The 16,904-nt window shown below is 37.5% G+C and overlaps 4 protein-coding genes across 24 annotated transcripts in view; 2 read left to right on the forward strand and 2 right to left on the reverse strand.

Annotated features, from left to right (window-relative positions):
- Positions 1-16,904, reverse strand: part of LOC127871441 (coiled-coil domain-containing protein 74B-like) — a 187,249-nt gene that overhangs the window by 137,395 nt on the left and 32,950 nt on the right. The window lies entirely within an intron of this gene.
- LOC127871440 (nucleoredoxin-like) overlaps positions 1-16,904 on the forward strand; it is a 205,077-nt gene that overhangs the window by 107,774 nt on the left and 80,399 nt on the right. The gene's annotated exons all lie outside the window — the stretch shown is intronic.
- LOC127871444 (synaptosomal-associated protein 29-like) overlaps positions 1-16,904 on the forward strand; it is a 153,279-nt gene that overhangs the window by 28,563 nt on the left and 107,812 nt on the right. The window lies entirely within an intron of this gene.
- Positions 1-16,904, reverse strand: part of LOC127871437 (breakpoint cluster region protein-like) — a 232,114-nt gene that overhangs the window by 10,593 nt on the left and 204,617 nt on the right. For 13 of the 19 annotated variants that reach the window (XM_052414367.1, XM_052414366.1, XM_052414365.1 and 10 more), the window contains 6 exons: positions 15,753-15,955; positions 15,068-15,124; positions 14,171-14,280; positions 13,797-13,858; positions 13,000-13,077; positions 3,061-3,195 (listed from right to left, as the gene is read on the reverse strand). The exons of 1 other annotated variant lie outside the window; for it this stretch is intronic. In XM_052414367.1, coding sequence (XP_052270327.1) covers positions 3,061-3,195; positions 13,000-13,077; positions 13,797-13,858; positions 14,171-14,280; positions 15,068-15,124; positions 15,753-15,955 — 645 coding nt within the window. The remainder of the gene's footprint in view (positions 1-3,060; positions 3,196-12,999; positions 13,078-13,796; positions 13,859-14,170; positions 14,281-15,067; positions 15,125-15,752; positions 15,956-16,904) is intronic. 5 more of the 19 variants (XM_052414357.1, XM_052414356.1, XM_052414351.1 and 2 more) reach the window with 5 other exon arrangements.

Consider the following 16,904-nt stretch of genomic DNA (forward strand, 5'->3'; position numbering starts at 1 on the left):
TATCATCCGGAAACCATTTTACTATTTAGGGTCACCGTGACATTGACCTTTGACCTAGTGACCTCAAAATCGATAGGGGTCATCTGCGAGTCATGATCCATGTACCTATGAAGTTTCATGATCCTAGGCCCAAGCGTTCTTGAGTTATCATCCGTAAACCACCTGGTGGACGGACCGACCGACAGACCGACCAACAGACCGACCGACAGACCGACCGACATGTGTAAAGCAATATACCCCCTCTTCTTCGAAGGGGGGCATAAAAATAATGTAGTAGTTTTATAATTGTATTATATGAAATTGAAATTACTAATAGAAAAATTTCACTTTCTCTTTCTTGAGTGATTATCCCAACATGATAATTTAACAATGAATCAACCATGAGGTTTGAAATGTGTTTTTCTGGGTGCATAACGGTCATTGAATATAGATTTCCAATAAATTACCACAAATTTCACTTTTGGCCAAAATATTCATAAAAGCAAAATGATATTTGACACATCAAATGTTACTGATTCTTAAATTTTGCTGAGCATTTTATACACTAAACATAATAATGCCCCTGAAAGCAATTCCAACTTTCCCATTCAGCCTTATTCTCAATTTGTTATATCAAGGGAGGTAACTTCTGCAGTACTGAATATCAACAAGGGCTGTTTGTAAAACATGCATGCCCCCCATATAGGCTGTCCATTGTAGTGGCAGCCATTGTGTGAATACGATTTTTGTCATTGTGACCTTGACCTTTGACCTAGTGACCTGAAAATCAATAGGGGTCATCTGCGGGTCACGATCAATGTACCTATGAAGTTTCATGATCCTAGGCAAAAGCGTTCTTGATTAATCATCCGAAAATCATTTTACTATTTCGGGTCACTGTGACCTTGACCTTTGACCTTGTGACCTCAAAATCAATAGGGGTCATCTGCAAGTCATGATCAATCTACCTATGAAGTTTCATGATCCTAGGCGTATGCGTTCTTGAGTTATCATCTGAAAACCATTTTACTATTTCGGGTCACCATGACCTTGACCTTTGACCTAGTGACCTCAAAAGCAAAGGGGTCATCTGCGAGTCATGATCAATCTACCCATGAAGTTTCATGATCCTAGGCGTATGCGTTCTTGAGTTATCATCCGGAAACCATTTTACTATTTCGGGTCACCGTGACCTTGACCTTTGACCTAGTGACCTCAAAATCAATAGGGGTCATCTGCAAGTCATAATCAATCTACCCATGAAGTTTCATGATCCTAGGCGTATGCGTTCTTGAGTTATCATTCAAAAACCATTTTACTATTTCTGGTCACCGTGACCTTGACCTTTGACCTAGTGACCTCAAAATCAATAGGGGTCATCTGCGAGTCATGATCAATGTACCTATGAAGTTTCATGATCCTAGGCCCAAGCGTTCTTGAGTTATCGTCTGACAACCACCTGGTGGACGGACCGACAGATCGACAGACCGACCGACAGACCAACAGACTGACATGAGCAAAGCAATATACCCCCTCTTCTTCGAAGGGGGCATAAATATGTGAAAAATGTCTATTGAATTACTATAATCCAACTAGAAATGGCGCGGCAGAGGCCGACGCGTATCCCCACGCCGAATGTTTGACCTAGGTGTGCCCCAGGGTTGGTAATGGGGCCATGCATAGCTGAGATTGACCGTATTGTCATAAGAGAAGTTCATCATCAATTAGAAGTGAATTGGTGTAGAAATGAAGAAGTTATAGTAAAAGGCAATTTTGGGTGGGTGTGACATATGTGGGCAGGGCGCCCCAGGGTTGGTAATGGGGCCATGCATAGTTGAGATTGACCGTATTGTCATAAGAGAGGTTCAGTATCAATTTGAAGTGAATCGGTGTAGAAATGAAGAAATTATAGTAAAAGGCAATTTTGGGTGGGTGTGGTCTATGTGGGCGGGGCGCCCCAGGGTTGGTAATGGGGCCATGCATAGTTGAGATTGACTGTATTGTCATAAGAGAAGTTCAATATCAATTTGAAGTGAATCGGTGTAGAAATGAAGAAATTATAGTAAAGGCAATTTTGGGTGGGTGTGGTCTATGTGGGCGGGGCCCCAGGGTTGGTTATGGGAACATGCATAGTTGAGATTGACCCTAATGTCATAAGAGAAGTTCAGTATCAATTTGAAGTGAATCCGTGTAGAAATGAAAAAATTATAGTAAATGGAATTTTTTGGTGGGTGTGGCCTATGTGGGCGGGCGCCCCAGGGTTGGGATTGGGGCCATGCATAGTTGAGATTGACCCTAATGTCATAACAAAAGTTCAGTATCAATTTGAAGTGAATCCGTGTAGAAATGAAAAAATTATAGTAAATGGAAATTTTTGGTGGGTGTGGCCTATGTGGGCGGGGCGCCCCAGGGTTGGGAATGGGGCCATGCATGGTTGAGATTGACCGTATTGTCATAGGTGAGGTCCAGTATCAATTTGAAGTGAATCGGTGTAGAAATAAAGAAGTAAATGTAAAATAACCTAAAAAAATGAGTGATAATTTCTGACGCGGCCCCACCCCAACCCCTATAACTTTTGACCCAGGGGTCAGATCAAAATTCCAAATAGTGCAGGGTCGCACATATGCTCATAGCTACCATGTGTGTAAATTTCAAGGTTCTAGTGCTTTTAGTGTAGGAGGAGATAGTGGCCAGGACGGACGGACAGACGGACGGACAGACGGACGGACAGACGGACGGACGGACGGCGGAGATCACCACAATATCCCCACCTTTTTTTCAAAAAGCGTGGGGATAATGAAAATATCAGAGAACTTAAATATTTACCTCATTTTAATAAATAACATAAATCCATTTAAATAGATAGCCTTATGTCATAATCATCTATTTTATTCATACCCTTGCCTTCTAATGAGTTTCCCAAAAACAAAATTTACCATACACTAAGACATCATCCTCAAATAATGAACTCCAGGCCTTCTAAATGGATCAACTTATTGTCAATTTGTCAATCATGAGCATTATTTTTTGTCACCTTAAAAGAGGATTATGTTACATAGACACTTCACATGGCACACATACGGTTAGTTTGTACGAAAGACTGGTAGCAGGAGTCAGTGAAGAGAGGCTCAGGAAGCTCCCTAAAGTACAACTTGAGAACCCCAGTGATCGTGTGGATATCGGCCTCCTCTGCAAAGTTATTTGCTGCAACTGGATCTGAAGGCAAGTAAAGGAAAAAGTAATATTTATCTATATATATTAGCCGGACTCTGGGAAAACTGGGCTTAATTCCAAGATTAGCTTGTTCAATCTTCAAAGGCTTATCAGGGATGACACTTAACCCTTTGCATGCTGGGAAATTTGTTGTCTGCAAAAATGTCGTCTGCTGAATTTCTAAATTAGCATTTTCTTTGAATTGTTTTCAAAGAATACTATCAGAATAGCAAACTGTTTGGATCCTGATGAGACGCCACGTTTTGTGGCATCTCATCTGGATCCAAACTGTTTGCAAAGGCCTTCAAAATTCGGTTCCAGCACTGGAAGAGTTAAGCTTTCATAAAAATATTTGTTTAAAGAAGATCTCTTCTAAAAAATATCCAGTGTAGGCCGAAAGTGCTGTCGGTAATTAGCTTGTGCAGACTGCACAGGCTAATCCAGGATGACACTATGCATATGCTTTAAGCCTTGTTTTCCCAAAACGCAATTTTATATTATGCAAAGGCAAGAGTAATCTTTGTTTTTACTAAATTGGTTGACAGTTTTAAATATAAACCAGTACAAAATACTGTTTAAAATGTTTAAAAACTAATACTTACTACCACAATTTTATATATTTCAATAATATACAGATTTTGAAATATATAGCATATATAATAAAAACACAAAGCACATTAATAAAGAAACAATCATATATCTTCAAGACGCAGAAGCTTTTTTTTCTTGAAATGCAAGAATGCAAGAACCATTACATGTGTTTTTACAAGTAAGAAAAACAAGCAAATTTGTTGAATTGATATCCCCCGCCAATATACTGGACCGATGGACAACGCCAATGTGCATCAACCTCTTATCCATATATATACTCATAGCAAGTTTCAAAGAAATCTGTCAAAGCACTTCCAAGATATGGCTCCGGACACACAAAAAAGCGTTTTTTCAAGATCCAAAGGGCCATAAATCCGTTATTATCAGATGGTGTACAATGCCATTTCACATGCATCATCCTCTTATCCATATATATACTCATACCAAGTTTCAATGAGATCCGCCAAAGCACTTCCAAGATATGGCTCCGGACACAAAAGTGCCTGCCAGACGGACGGAAGGACAGAAAGAAGGACGGACGGACAACGCCAAAACAATATCCCTCCGCCTATGGTGGGGGATAACAATAAAAATTTTGTATTGCAGATACATGTACATTGAACAAAACCAAACTAAATCAAGAGTTCCTTCTGCAAATGCATTTATAACCTGTGCCTCAAAATAATACTCTGTTTAGTGTGGCTGCATAATAAAGAATTGAAATAACTAGTAAGGGAATAGATGTTACAGTAAGTAAATAATGTTCAAGTTGGTAAGAAACTTTCAAGGAAAATACCTAGAAACCTATGAAGCTCTGAAAAAATAAAAAAGACAGCTAAGCAAAATACATGTACATTTCTAGTACAGTGTATTTTTCATATTATGGATTGATAAAAAGCCTTTGTTCCAGCCTAAAATCATGCATCATATTGATGTGAACACAGCCAACATGTTTGTCTTAAAACTCAACTTATTTAATAAAAGGCAGCTATTTATGGCACTTTTTGGCATTTGACCTTTACCTGTGAACTTTACCTTTAATGCCATGAGACAAGACACTCAATTTCATTATGGCAGTTGTTTGTGGTTAGCTATCAAAAATTGCATCCTGAAGTGACAGGGCAGACGTTATTTTAATGTCAAAATTAAACCTAAAATCTCTGAAAAGAATCTTAATGTCTGAGGTTACAGGCAGACAGGTTTTGCATAAATATTGCTGTCTTCTCATGGTTACCATTTTTTGGTAAAAGCATGACGAATGACAAAATTACATTTAGGACAAGACTATTGCCAAGCAATATATGTCCCCTACCGGCTCCACCATTGTCACATTATTATTTTTTTTATATTTGTTGCCATAGCAACCAGAATTTTTGACGTAGGAACAAAATGAAAGGACGTGCATAATCTCCATATTGCCATCTGACCATATGTCAAGTTTTATGAAAAATATGAAGAACTTTTAAAGTTATTGCAGGATCCAGAAAAATGTGACAGACAGACAAACAGACAGACATACTCACAGACGCTCAGAGTGCAAACCATAAGTCCCCTCCCGTGAAACCGGTAGGGGACAACAAGCTGTTTTACTACCCAAATCAATGTTTTAACTCTAAGTGTGACCCTGACCTTTGTGAGATGAGTGTTACACACAACACAATCATCGTCTGTAGATGGATTGCATTGAACCAAGTTATTTAAAAGGCTTTTCAAATGTATAGCAAAGTTACATGTATGGATTAGAGAGGAATGGTCAAGCTGTCTTATGGCTGAATTTGTGTGACCTTGAACTTTGAAGTAAGGGGACAGTTTTCTACACGTAGCATGTTGACCTACATTGGTTCACATTTGTGACAATATATGTGCCAAATTTAGCAAATTTATCGAAAAAGTTAGCATTTGACCTCTAAATATGACCTTGACTTTTGAGGTCGGAAGATGTATGTTACACTTGACACATTGTCTTATGAAGATGGACATTTATGCCTTGTACTTTCAAAATGTATCAACATATGGCTAAATTATGGCTCAGAGGAAATTCTGCACAGACAAAAATACAGACAGTACAACTGTAATAGGCTGCCTTTTTCGAAGGGGGGGGGGGGCAATAAAAAGGAAAAAAACAACATAACAAAGATGTATCATGTGATATAAAGACACACTGAGCTAAACTTAAATCATTTTAAACCGAAATCCATCTGTGCAGAAAAATAAAAGCACACGTTTAGGTATTTGAAATGTATCATTACTATGATAACATCAGGATGTGAATTGTTAAAACAAGAGGGCCTGAAAGGCCCACAGTCGCTCACCTGAAATAACAAGATATTATTGGGACAAATCTTCTGACCAAGTTTCACAAAGATCGGAAAATAAATGTGGCCTCTAGAGTGTTAACAAGGTTTTACTACAGCCATATAAGGAAAATGCCCCGCCCCCTGGCAGCCATGTTTTTCAACCAACTGGCATCATTTTTGAACTCGTCCAAGATATTATCGGGATGGATCTTCTGACCAAGTTTCATGAAGATCGGACAGTAAATGTGGCCTCTAGAGTGTTAACAAGATTTTACTATAGCCATATAAGGAAAAATGCCTCCCCCCTTGCAGGCCATTTTTTTCAAGCAAACATAATTATTTTCAAACTCATCCAAGATAACATTAAGACCAATCTTCTGACCAAATTTCATGAAGATTGGGCAATAAATGTGGCCTCTAGAGTGTTATCAAGGTTTTACTATAGCCATATAAACTCATATAAGGAAAAATGCCCCGCCCCTGGTGGCCACGTTTTTAAAGCAACCAAAACCATTTTCTAACTCATCCAAGAAATCATTGGGACAAATCTTCTAACCAAGTTTCATGATGATCAGAAAATAAATGTGACCTCTAGAGTGTTTACAAGGTTTTACTATAGCCATATAAGGAAAATAGCCCGGCCCCCGTGTTGGCCATGTTTTTCAACCAACCGGCATCTTTTTTGAACTCATCCAAGATATTATTGGTATGAATCTTCTGACCAAGTTTCATGAAGATCGGACTATAAATGTGGCCTCTAGAGTGCTAACAAGATTTTACTATAGCCTTATTTAGCCATATAAGGAAAAATGCCCCGCCCCTTGGCGGCCATGTTTTTCAAGCAAACGTAACCGTTTTAGAACTCATCCAAGATATCATTAAGACAAATCTTCTGACCATATTTTATCAAGATTGGACAATAAATGTGGCCTCTAGAGTGTTAAGGTTTTACTATAGCCATATCAGGAAAAATGCCCCGCGCCCTGGCGGCCATGTTTTTCAACCAACAAGCATCATTTTCAAACTCGTCTAAGATATTATTGTGATGAATCTTCTGACCAAGTTTAATGAAGATAGGACAATAAATGTGGCCTCTAGAGTGTTAACAAGATTTTACTATAGCCATATATAGCCAAATAAGGAAAAATGCCCCACCCCTTGGCAGCCATGTTTTTCAAGCAAAGGTTACCATTTTTGAACTCATCCAAGATATCAGTGGGACAAATCTTCTGAGCAAGTTTCATAAAGATTGGACAATAAATATGGCCTCTAGAGTGTTAACAAGGTTTAACTATAGCCATAAAAGAAAAAAATGCTAAGCCCCCTGGTGGCCATGTTTTCAACCAACCGGCTTCATTTTCAAAATCATCCAAGATATTATTGGGATGAATCATCTGACCAAATTTCATGAAGATAGGACAATAAATGTGACCTCTAGAGTGTTAACAAGATTTTTCTATAGCCATATACCCATATATGGAAAAATGCCCCGCCCCTTGGCTGCCATGTTTTTCAAGCAAAGGTTACCATTTTTGAACTCATCCAAGATATCAGTGGGACAAATCTTCTGAGCAAGTTTCATGAAGATCGGAAAATAAATGTGGCCTCTAGAGTGTTAACAAGGTTTTAATATAGCCATACATGGAAAAATGCCCCTCCCCTTGGCGGCCATGTTTTTCAATCAACCGGAATTATTTTCGACTCGTCCAAGATATTATTGGGATGAATCTACTGACCAAGTTTCATGAAGATAGGACAATAAATGTGGCCTCTAGAGTGTTAACAAGGATTTACTATAGCCATTTAAGGAAAACTGCCCCGCCCCATGGCGGCCATGTTTTTCAACAAACCGGCATCATTTTCGAACTCGTCCCCGATATTATTGGGATATATCTTCTGACCAAGTTTTATGAAGATAGGACAATAAATGTGGCCTCTAGAGTGTAAACAAGATTTTACTATAGCCATATATATAGCTATATAAGGAAAAATGCCCCGCCCCTTGGCAGCCATGTTTTTCAAGCAAAGGTTGTTTTTTTTAACTCATCCAAGATATCAGTGGCACAAATCTTCTGAGCAAGTTTCATGAAGATCGGAAAATAAATGTGGCCTCTAGAGTGTTAACAAAGTTTTACTAAAGCCATATAAGGAAAAATGCCTGCTCCCTGGCGGCCGTGTTTTTCAACCAACCGGCATTATTTTTGAACTCGTCTAAGATATTATTGGGATGCATCTTCTGATCAAGTTTTATGAAGAACAGACAATAAATGTGGCCTCTAGATTGTTAACAAGATTTTACTATAGCCATATATAGCCATATAAGGAAAAATGCCCCACCCCTTGGCAGCCATGTTTTTCAAGCAAACGTAACCATTTTCGAACTCATCCAAGATATCATTGAAACCAATCTGCTGACCAAATTTCATGAAGATTGGACAATAAATGTGGCCTCTAGAGAGTTAACAAGGCAAATGTTGACGCCGCACAACGGACAACGCACGACGGAAGAACAAAAAGCGATCACAAAAGCTCACCATGAGCACGTTGTGCTCAGGTGAGCTAAAAACACATAATAGGTGTATAGAACTATTCTAATTAACATTCAATACTGCAAATAGCACCAAACTTGTATAAAGGCAGAAGCAGTTTTATTGATTGCATAATTATTAAGCACATATCTTTAAGTCACTAACCTTCCTTGGTTGCTATTGGTTTCCATACAAAAAAATAATTTAATAGCACTAGTGGTTTAAAGTGAATAATTTCATATCAAGATCTTAACATTATGATAAAACTTTCTGAGTATACCCATTCAAGCTTAAATAAATTTGAATTAAATTTTGTAGAAGAGTAATAAACAAGAGCTGTTAGAGGACAGCCCGCTCGACTATTCGAGTGCTTGACAGTATAACGTAAGCCATCATGGGGAAATTGTTCATATTCAATAATTTATTAGACAATCTTTACAAAATAAAAAAGGAAAAAAAAGGGTGCGGGGGTTGAGAGGGGGGGGGGTATAATTTGGGGTGTGGTAATTTATTAGACGATCTTTCAAAAATAAACAAGGGACAAAATTGTCACAAAACCAGGTTTTCATTGTGAAAAAAAATCTGATAAAGGGAGAAAACTCAAACTGAACTTTTGAAATGAACAAACAAAATTAACCCCCTTTGTAAGTTTGTTTTAAAAAAAAAATCTATTTTTAGTCGCGGCGACCTTGACATTGGAGATATTGACGTGATTCTTTCGTGCGACACACCATACCATGATGGTGAACAAATGTGCCAAATGATTTTAAAATCTCACAATGAATGACATAGTTATGGCCAGGACAAGCTCATTTATAGCCATTTTTGACCTTTGAACTCAAAGTGTGACCTTGACCTTGGAGATATCGACGTAATTATTTCGCGCGACACACCGTCCAATGATGGTGAACAAATGTGCCAAATGATTTTAAAATCTGACAATGAACGACATAGTTATGGCCCGGACAAGCTTGTTCCGCCAGCCCGCCAGCCAGCCCGCCAGCCAGCCAGCCAGCCCGCCCGCATTCGCCAATCTAATAACCAGTTATTTCTTTCGGAAAACCTGGTTAAAAAGGGGGAAAAACAAATTTTTTTTGGGGGGTAGGGGGGTGAGAGGGGGGTATAATGTGGGGTGGGGAAATTTATTAGATGATGTTTAAACAAGGGCTGTTTGTAAAACATGCATGCCCCCCATATGGGCTCTCCGTTGTAGTGACAGCCATTGTGTGAATATGTTTTTTGTCACTGTATGTCAATGACCTGTGAAATGTATCCAATTAATAGTGCAAAAACCAATCAGGACCTATACTAATCAATTATATCCATTACCGGGTATATGATTGAGTCTTTGATTTTTTGGATTCCGTTCACACATTTTGACTAATTTGACAATATGTGAAACGTGCACACAATTTGTAATGTTTTATTTATTAATGGTAATGAAACATGTTATTTATAGCAGTTAACTCCCCTAGTCAATGACCACCATAGATAGCAATGCAATCTGATTAAAAATAGGCAAGGCTAGTGTTGTGTATTGGGCAAATGTATACAAGTGCAACTTGACCACATGACCAGTATCATGTGTTTACCACACACAGAAGTCAGTTATGTAATAGACCATTAATTCCACTCCCAACTTTGGCCACTTGCCAAGATACTGACCAGTATCAGATGGGGTTGTGAAACTGTGTAAACAGTGAACACCAGTCCATGTAATACTGGCCTACCACTTGTACTAGTTGATTTGGAGTTAATACAGTAATGCATGTACAAATGAGACACTAAGCTCAAAAGTTAATTATATGTGCCTCTGAAAACTAACCAGAGGAGTGGGTTGAAATTTACAATCTTTACTTATCTTTACTTGGCATTTGAGGAAATCTGAACTCTCAGGGTTTGGATAGAACATCCCCAAATTAACTTTTCTTTACACTGTTGTTATTTTTGTTCAATACACAAATATTAACCTAACTTTACAAATCCTGTACAGTAAAGGAAACTAAATCTAAGTTGATATTTTAATATGCTTGATCCTATTTATGTATTAACATTGTTTTATACATACAAACTGTGTTGCTGTTTTTCAATTAACAAGCAGATTAAAAATTAATTATATTTTTATGTATAATTTGAATTGACAAAATTAAATGCAAGTTGCGTAGCAAGAATTACATGTTTGATTTATTGTCAGTGAATCGTGACATTTTCTCAATGTTTCAGACCACCAGTTTGTCAAAGCTATCAACCGCTTGGATGGTCAAGCTAAATAGAATTGACCCAGCAAATCACAACTGTCCTGTTGCCATATAATATTACATATCATATTACATTGGTTTTTTAAATGTTGAATTCTCACGTCATTTCCATAAACATAGTATTTACTGGCACAGAAACAAAGGCTTATACATCATTATGAATGAACATGTGTCAAAAATTCAATTTGTAAGTCTCTTTACTGGACAGTGTGAAAACAGAATAAACTAGTGACCTGAAAATCAATAGGGGTCATCTGCGAGTCACGATCAATGTACCTATGAAGTGTCATGATCCTAGGCAAAAGCGTTCTTGAGTTATCATCCGAAAATCATTTTACTTTTTCGGGTCACCGTGACCTTGACCTTTGACCTTGTGACCTCAAAATCAATAGGGGTCATCTGCGAGTCTTGATCAATCTACCCATGAAGTTTCATGATCCTAGGCGTATGCGTTCTTCAGTTATCATCCGGAAACCATTTTACTATTTTGGGTCACCGTGACCTTGACCTTTGACCTAGTGACCTCAAAATCAATAGGGGTCATCTGCGAGTCATGATCAATCTACCCATGAAGTTTCATGATCCTAGGCGTATGCATTATTGAGTTATCATCCGGAAACCATTTTACTATTTCGGGTCACCGTGACCTTGACCTTTGACCTAGTGACCTCAAAATTAATAGCGGTCATCTGCAAGTCATGATCAATCTACCCATGAAGTTTCATGATCCTAGGAGTATGCATTCTTGAGTTATCATCTGGAAACCATTTTACTATTTCGGGTCACCGTGACCTTGACCTTTGACCTAGTGACCTCAAAATCAATAGGGGTCATCTGCAAGTCATGATCAATCTACCCATGAAGTTTCATGATCCTGGGCGTATGCATTCTTGAGTTATCATCCGGAAACCAATTTACTATTTCGGGTCACCGTGACCTTGACCTTTGACCTAGTGACCTCAAAATCTATAGGGGTCATCTGCGAGTCATGATCAATCTACCTATGAAGTTTCATGATCCTAGGCATATGCGTTCTTGAGTTATCATACGACAATACCGACCGAGCGACCTACCGACCGACCGACCGACCGACATGAGCAAAGCAATATACCCCCTCTTCTTCGAAGGGGGGCATAAAAAAAAATGTTTGAGGGGGGGGAGGGGGGGGGTTGGGGGAGTTGAGAGGGGGGTATAATGTGGGGTATGGTAATTTATTAGATGTTTAAAAAAAAAATAAGGGTGGGGGGTTGGGGGGGGGGGGGTAAGGGATTCTGGGTAGGGGCGTGGGGTATTGTTTGGGTGGAATCCATTGCTGTATTCAGGTAAGTGTTGTTTTGTCAAAGTAATAATAAAATGTATTCATAAATAAAGAAGTTATGGCAATTTAAGCAAAATGTAAAATTATCTAAGTGTAAAAGGGACCATAATTATGTCAAAATGCTTGATACAGTGGTCTGCTCTTGTTTATAGGTTGGGGTCATGTTGGTAAACAAGTATGCAACATATAAAAGCAATATGTCAAAGGATATAGGAAATATTTGGGGTAGTACGCAAACTTTAACATAGAATATGCATAAATCTAAGTATAAAAGGGGCAATAATTATGACAAAATGCTTGATAGAGTTGTCTGCTCTTGTTTATAGGTTGGGGTGATGTTGGTAAACAAGTATGCAAAATATGAAAGCAATATGTCAAGGAACAATGAAAATAAATGGGGTAGTACGAAAACTTTATCATTTGCTGCATATTCTAAGTGGAAAAGAGGCCATAATTATGACAAAATGCTTGATAGAGTTGTCTGCTCTTGTTTATAGGCTGGGGTCATGTTGGTTAACAAGTATGCAAAATATGAAAGCAATATATCAAGGGACAATGAAAATAATTGGGGTAGTACGAAAACTTTAACATTTGCACGCTTACGCTAACGCCGACGCCGGGGTGAGTAGGATAGCTCCACTATATATATTTCATGTATAATAGTCGAGCTAAAAATGAACAATATTGACCTCAACATTTGAATCACTACTCACTACAGATTGTTTCATTTGTATCTAATTGTTTTACTGCTCTTATTTATATTTATGTTAATTAAGCATTGCAACACCCAAAACAAATGTGATGACTGAACTTACTTTTGTCGAAGAGTTTTTTGCACTGCTGTATATCGGATGTTACTCCAGACACTCTGTATATGCCAATTTCATCTAAACCTGAAAAAAAAAAAATAGAATATAGAGCAACATCAAAATGTTATCAGGATTGTTCACTGAAAACACACATTCCTTTATATTTTTCGTTATTTTAATATTATATAGATTAATTTTGTTCAATATCTAAACATCATTTGAAAGCCTTTGATAAAAAATAATTTTTTGGACACATGTAATTAAAAAAAATAATTGTATCTACATATTTGGACAATTACCTTTTTGAAACTTAAAAATAATATATAATATTCAAAATTTGCTAAGGAACACTTTTTATAGTATGTGTAATTTGAAGTTCACCTCTAGCTTGATTCAGCCAACGTCACGCATCAATGACAAATCAATACATAAAAATAAAATCAAAAACACACATTCAAATACCAAAACCTTCAAAATAACAATTTAAAATAAACGTTATCCAAAGTTGAATATAATATGAAAATAAAAAGTGATCCTTAGTAAATTTTGAATAGTAGTTTCAGAAAACTTAGGGTAATTACCGTATTACAATTAAACTACATTCATTTGAATGCACTTCATAAATTGTTATCTACAAATGACAGCAAGAGAAAAACAATGTCTTCAAAACATGCGGTTAAAACAAGAAAGCTTAATGCCAATATGCACCATCAAAGACCTTTTGTAAATATGAACTGTTTATTTGAAGATGATGAAAACATGAATGGTTTCCAGCCTGCAAGGACAGTCAGCTGATAACCTACCTCTTTTCTCTACATGCTCAATACAGATGGTGACAATCGATGGCACAGTTTTGTTTTCTCGCCTGAAATTAGATAACTTTTCTTTGAAAGCCCTGATGTGAAGCCTCAATGTCTTTTAATGGTAATAAAACTTTTCTTAGTTGTGTTATATCAGATGCATTAATATTTAATAAATATGCATATCATCTTCACAGAAACAGAAATAAAATGTATATGTTTGGTTAAGGCTCCTGTAGAAACATAAAAGCTTGCAAATTGTTTACGCTTCATCATAAGTTATTATTTGTATTTTAATTTAAGTCAATGAAATTTAAATGTCACATAATGTAACAAATTAAGTCAGAAAAACATATAAATGGAATAAGAATTCTTACCTTGTAACATTTGCAATTTTTACACCAAAAATTCCATTTCTCTGTTTGGAGTGGGTTCGTTTGAGTGTTTTTGAAGCCGGAGTGTGTCGTATGGATATTGTCAGGGACACCTACAAACAAACACAAATGTTAAGGGATAGGGAAAAAAGTAGCATCAGATTATGATAAGTTCAATACAGAGCATGCCTTTTTTTCCTACATGTAAAAGTGGGTTATTTATGTTATCATTCATCTTAATAGTAAATTGTTGCCAATTTTACAAAACAGGAGCACCGCGATCAGAGAAAGATGCCCCCAAACAGGGTCTTGACATTTATCAATTGATCCTTTGATGACATATCAAACAGAAACCAATTTAACACTGAATGTCACTGTGACCTTGATCTTTGAACTAGTGACCCAAATTTCAATAGAGTGCATCTACTGTCCAAGGACAATGCACATGTAAAGCATCAAGCCAATCGGTCAATTTGTAGACAATATATTGATGGGTAACATTTTTCACACTTATTGTGACAGTGACCTGGACCTAGTGACCCCACTTTCAATAGGGGTCATTTACTGTCCACCTGGACCTAGTGACCCCACTTTCAATAGGGGTCATTTACTGTCCACATCGATGCACATATGGAGTATCAAGCCAATCAGTCTAGTCGTTGACAAGTTATTGATAGGAAACAAACTGGTCTACTGACAGACAGACCCATGGACCAACATCCAGCAAAAAAAGATACCCCTTCTTTTTCGAAGGGGGGCAGAACAAAAACTTTCCATTTGAAATCCATTTTTTTTTTACAATAAAGTGTTGATAATCTCATTCATGCAATTTGACATTAAAAACAAAATTGATACCATCAAATATTTACCCAGTTTCCAAAAAAGAGAAACAAAACTTACATCATTCATGGAAATAGTTTTCTCATTAAACTTGGAATTTAACCAAGACAGGCTCAGCTGAAATAAAAGAAATAAGCTTATTATGAAGCAAATAATTTCCAGATAAAATGAAATTTGTTTGTGCTTTCATTGTACCACAACTTTAAAATAAGTATGCAGGCGAAAAAAATGCACCATTTTGTTGCCCAACAGCACATATGCAAATGCTAAAACCATGTAGTTTCTGTGTAATTTATAAAATTAAAGAACCATTGCATAAATAGTAAAAAAAAGAGCACATTTCGTGATAGCGATGAAAATGCTGACCATTTTCTACAAACAATCATATACAAGGCTACTTCCATATAAAAGGCCTCTGTATGCTATGCAGCTATAATGACACAACATGTGCACATGTACCTTACAAGCACATATTGCAATCGTGACTTCACTACGATGGCTGGGGTCAAGATGAAAATAAAATTTAAGAAACAACCCATATACATTTACATGCTTGCCTCAAGAATACACTTGCACAGAGGTCACAAAACAAGGTTATTTACAGCACATTTGACATCACTCTTTTTATTATATGATGAACAATCTACAAACCGTAGAACATTAGGCCATGATGACATCCCTATGAATGCTATCATATGACAAAGATATAAATACAAATACATTCCAAAAGGATAAATGTATGCACCTCGAGAGCACATTTTGCAATGATGACATCCCCCTCATCGGGCCCCATGGCCTGGTAGCAGAGTATGCGAAGCGTCTGTGAGCCGTCAAGGTCTAGCTCAAAGTCCTGGTTCCAGGAGACGTCTGCCTCATAGCGACATGTCCGCGTCTGCGCCTTCTTGTAGAAGTGGCCGTAGGAGTCCATCTCTAGACAGCAATACACATCTACAGGGAAAACAGATGCAATAAGGACATGTACAATACAAGAGCACCGCCTTGCGGGTGCAGACCGCTTATCTATTTTCTTTTTAAAGGTGAAGGGACTCTCAATTTTAATCACAAAGGAGGGAGGGGTGGAGTGAAGAGGGGTGTATAGTGTGGGGGTGTGGACATTTATTACATTATCTTCCAAAATGCGGAAAAAAATTGCAAAAACAAATTCTGGGTTGGGGGGTGGGGGGGAGGGGATTCTTGGGTGCGATGGTTGGACGGTATTTCAAAAATAAAATAATAAAAATAAATATTTGTGTTTTTTTAACCGTTTAAAAAAAAATGGGGGGGGGGTGGGTTGGGGGGGGGGGGGGTATAGTGTGAGGGTGTGGTGGTCATTTGTGAGATGATCTTAAAAAAAATTAGGGGGGATTCGGGGGGGGGGGATCAAATCTAATCATAAATAAAGAAGTTATGGCAATTTTAGCAAAATTTAATAATTTGACCTTGAGAGTCAAGGTCATTCAAAGGTCAAGGTAAAATTCAACTTGCCAGGTACAGTAACCTCATGATAGCATGAAAGTACAGTCAAACCTGAATTCAGCGGTCAGTCAAGGGAAATGGCCAAAGTGACCGTTGTCCACAGGTGACCGTTGAATTCGGATCACAATTTTAAGATGGTTTGTCAGTTGGTAGTAGTGCTACCTTGTTACCCCACCCAGTCGTTTGCATACAGTGTTAAACAGATGCTCATTGCCGATAACTAAGCATGATAACAGAATTTAATTACATTGAATAATACATAATAACATCTTATAGATTGATTTAATTTCATATTGTTATTAAACTAAAGCAATGAATTTGTCAACGCTAGTATAATTGTTTACTCATGCATCTCGATCATTCAGTTAATACAACTTGTGACGTGCCAGTTACGTCACGTACGTACAAGTCTAAAAAGCGG

The sequence above is a fragment of the Dreissena polymorpha genome, chromosome 3, assembly GCF_020536995.1.
Source record: "Dreissena polymorpha isolate Duluth1 chromosome 3, UMN_Dpol_1.0, whole genome shotgun sequence".
NCBI lineage: Eukaryota > Metazoa > Mollusca > Bivalvia > Myida > Dreissenidae > Dreissena > Dreissena polymorpha.